At 65.7% G+C, this 2,485-nt stretch overlaps 1 protein-coding gene across 3 annotated transcripts in view; it reads right to left on the reverse strand.

The window, feature by feature from the left end:
* NAP1L4 (nucleosome assembly protein 1 like 4) overlaps window positions 1–2,485 on the reverse strand; it is a 38,346-nt gene that overhangs the window by 6,356 nt on the left and 29,505 nt on the right. For all 3 annotated transcript variants that reach the window (XM_029915352.1, XM_029915350.1, XM_029915351.1), the window contains exons 14-15: window positions 402–431; window positions 6–62 (exon numbers count right to left, since the gene is read on the reverse strand). In XM_029915352.1, the coding sequence (XP_029771212.1) occupies window positions 6–62; window positions 402–431 (87 nt within the window). The remainder of the gene's footprint in view (window positions 1–5; window positions 63–401; window positions 432–2,485) is intronic.

A 2,485-nucleotide genomic window follows, 5' to 3' on the forward strand; every position in this document is an offset into this window, starting at 1 on the left:
CCGACCTTGGGGTTGGCTTCGGCATCCTCCTCGTCTTCTCCCTCCTCGTCGCCTTCTAACTCCTGCACGAGAGAGAGGGGGTGAAGAGACAGGGTTTAAACTCCCTGGGATCCACTCGCCCCACACCCACCAACCAATCCTGCACTCAGAGGGAAACCAACGACCACCGTCCACAACTGACTAGGTCACTTCCTCCGGACACAATGGCTTCTGGGTACCCTTTCCCCTCACACATAAGAGACGTAAACACACGGCTGAAAACGCAGGGTCACCAGCCGGCCCCGGGGCTGTAAGAGCGTGGAGCCCCCGGAGGTGGCTCCGCACAGGCTGGTGTGCCTGCTCTTGTGCTTCGGGGCCCCCGCGGCCTCAGGGAAGGGACGCTCGCGCCCACCATGTCTTACCTCCTCTTCTCCTTCCTCACCCTCTTCAAACTGAAAGAAGAAAAAGGAGACACGTTTTGAGGCCTCGAGCTCGGGGCGCCCTGACCAGGACACAGTCCCCACCGAGGGCCCCCACTGGTCAGGCCCGAGGGAAGAGGCCCAGCAGCCCCCTCCCCAGGCCCAGTTCTCCAGCGGAAGGGTCTGCCGCTGGGCATCGTGGCCTCGAACCTGGGACTAGCCATGCGTTCACGAGCCCACGGTGCCCACCAGGACGCCGGGCAGCTGAAAACCACCCCACACAAGGCCTGCGGACGGGAGGGCGCAGGAAGGGGCTGCTCAGCAGGAGAACGTACTGGGCTCGCCTGGGAAATGGCCGACCTAAGCAAGTGGCAGCAGCGCTCCCCACAGACACGAGAGTTTCCGCGGCGTCCCAGGCCCCGTGCACGGGTAAACGTTTCCGTGCCCGAAGTACGGTCAAACCTCGGTGCTTAGCCCTCGGAAGGGGTCAGGACTGAGGTGCGCAGAGGGGAGGCCGCACCCCCGCAGCGGCCTGGCCCAGAACGAACTTCTTCAGGTCCACAGACCCCACCGCTCAGGCCCTCATTCAAGCCCCAAACGTCAGACTCAGACCAAAGTCAAACCCAAAACGAACCTGATCACTACTGCCTGCACGACAGGACGACACCGCTAGGAGGCGTTTCCATGCCGTGCTCAGCGACCGCTCACGCGGAACTCGGGAGAGCGGGGGGCTGGAGCGCCGCCCCCCCACGCACTCCGACCAGTCTGCTGTCTGGCAGCCCGCCGCGTTTCGGCTCAGGAACTGGCCTCCCATGAGCCGGAGCGCGGCCTGCCTGAGGCCCCAAGCGGGTCCTCTCGCTCCGGGGCGGGCGGGGCTGGGCACGTGCTGCAAGCGCGCCCCACGCTCCCGAAGGGGCAGCAGCCCCCAGGTGGGGGTGCCGAGCTGGAGAGGGTGGAGCACCAAGCCAGCCTCTCCAGGGACAGCCTGCGGTGCTTGTGCTAGGTCCCCATGCCTCAGGCACCTGCAAGGGAACCTCTACCCAACATGCAGGAGTAACGGTACCAGCAGGTGCCATTCCCAGAGCCTGACGGCCCACCGGAGTCCCGCCCCTTAGCCGCACTGTCACACGTGGGCAGCACAGGCCGCGGGGCCTGAGCGGGCTGGGGTGGGGCTCCCCCCAGCTCCAGGCGCCCCCTCAGCAGCCGCACCTGCACCCAGGGTGTCCAGAGCGAGTGCGTCCACGCAGAGGGTAAGGGTGCCGTCCACGGCGGCTGCATCTGACCATGCAGGTGCTGCGTGGTCCCGTTTTAAGACGCAGGGGTGTGTGCTCAGAAGTCTGGGCACCACTCGTCTGGAGAGGAGCTTCCCAGTGCGCGCAGTCACTGGGTATTTTCTCGGCGAAATGAAAACTGAACGCTCAGTTTCTCGGTTGCCAACAATCTCATTTACGATCTCCATGCATCGCGCCGGACTGTACAGGCGGGGGCCCAGCTCCCCCATCACAGTCCCCGACCGGGCGGCCTCCCGCGTGTGACGTCAGCTGAAGCGGGCCTGAGTGCCCGCGCTGCCCCACTGCCACCCGGCCCCACCCCCGCCGGCTAGGAGCGCAGAGAACTGTGGGAGGCGGGCCTGCACTGCCGCTGGGCGCCAAGCACCCGAAACCGGCTCGGCTCCCACTGCCCCATCTGAGGCCTCGGCAGACCCCTCCGAAAGGAAACCTAGAACCGTCTGGAAAACCCAGGAGCTCTAAAGCCACGGGGATAAGTAGCATCTGAGATACTTTCAGTGCACACTACACAACTGTATTTCCGTGAATCAAGAAGACACAGCAACCTGGGCCTGGGCGGTGACGGAGACTGGTCTCAGGTGACAAAGGACGGCTCACGAGGCTGTGCCCGCGCAGCCTGGCCCCCCTTCTGAAATGCAGCACAGGCTGGCAGGGGTCAGCTCCACGGAGGACCGCGGGCTGTGGTCAGACCTCCCTAAGGGACACTGCCCACAGACACGAAGCAGGGCACGGCGGGCACCGGGCCGGCTCTCCGCTCTAGCCCCGCCCCGCCCCCGCCCGCCCCCGGAGCCCCGCCCC

The sequence above is a fragment of the Suricata suricatta genome, chromosome 11 (assembly GCF_006229205.1).
Source record: "Suricata suricatta isolate VVHF042 chromosome 11, meerkat_22Aug2017_6uvM2_HiC, whole genome shotgun sequence".
NCBI lineage: Eukaryota > Metazoa > Chordata > Mammalia > Carnivora > Herpestidae > Suricata > Suricata suricatta.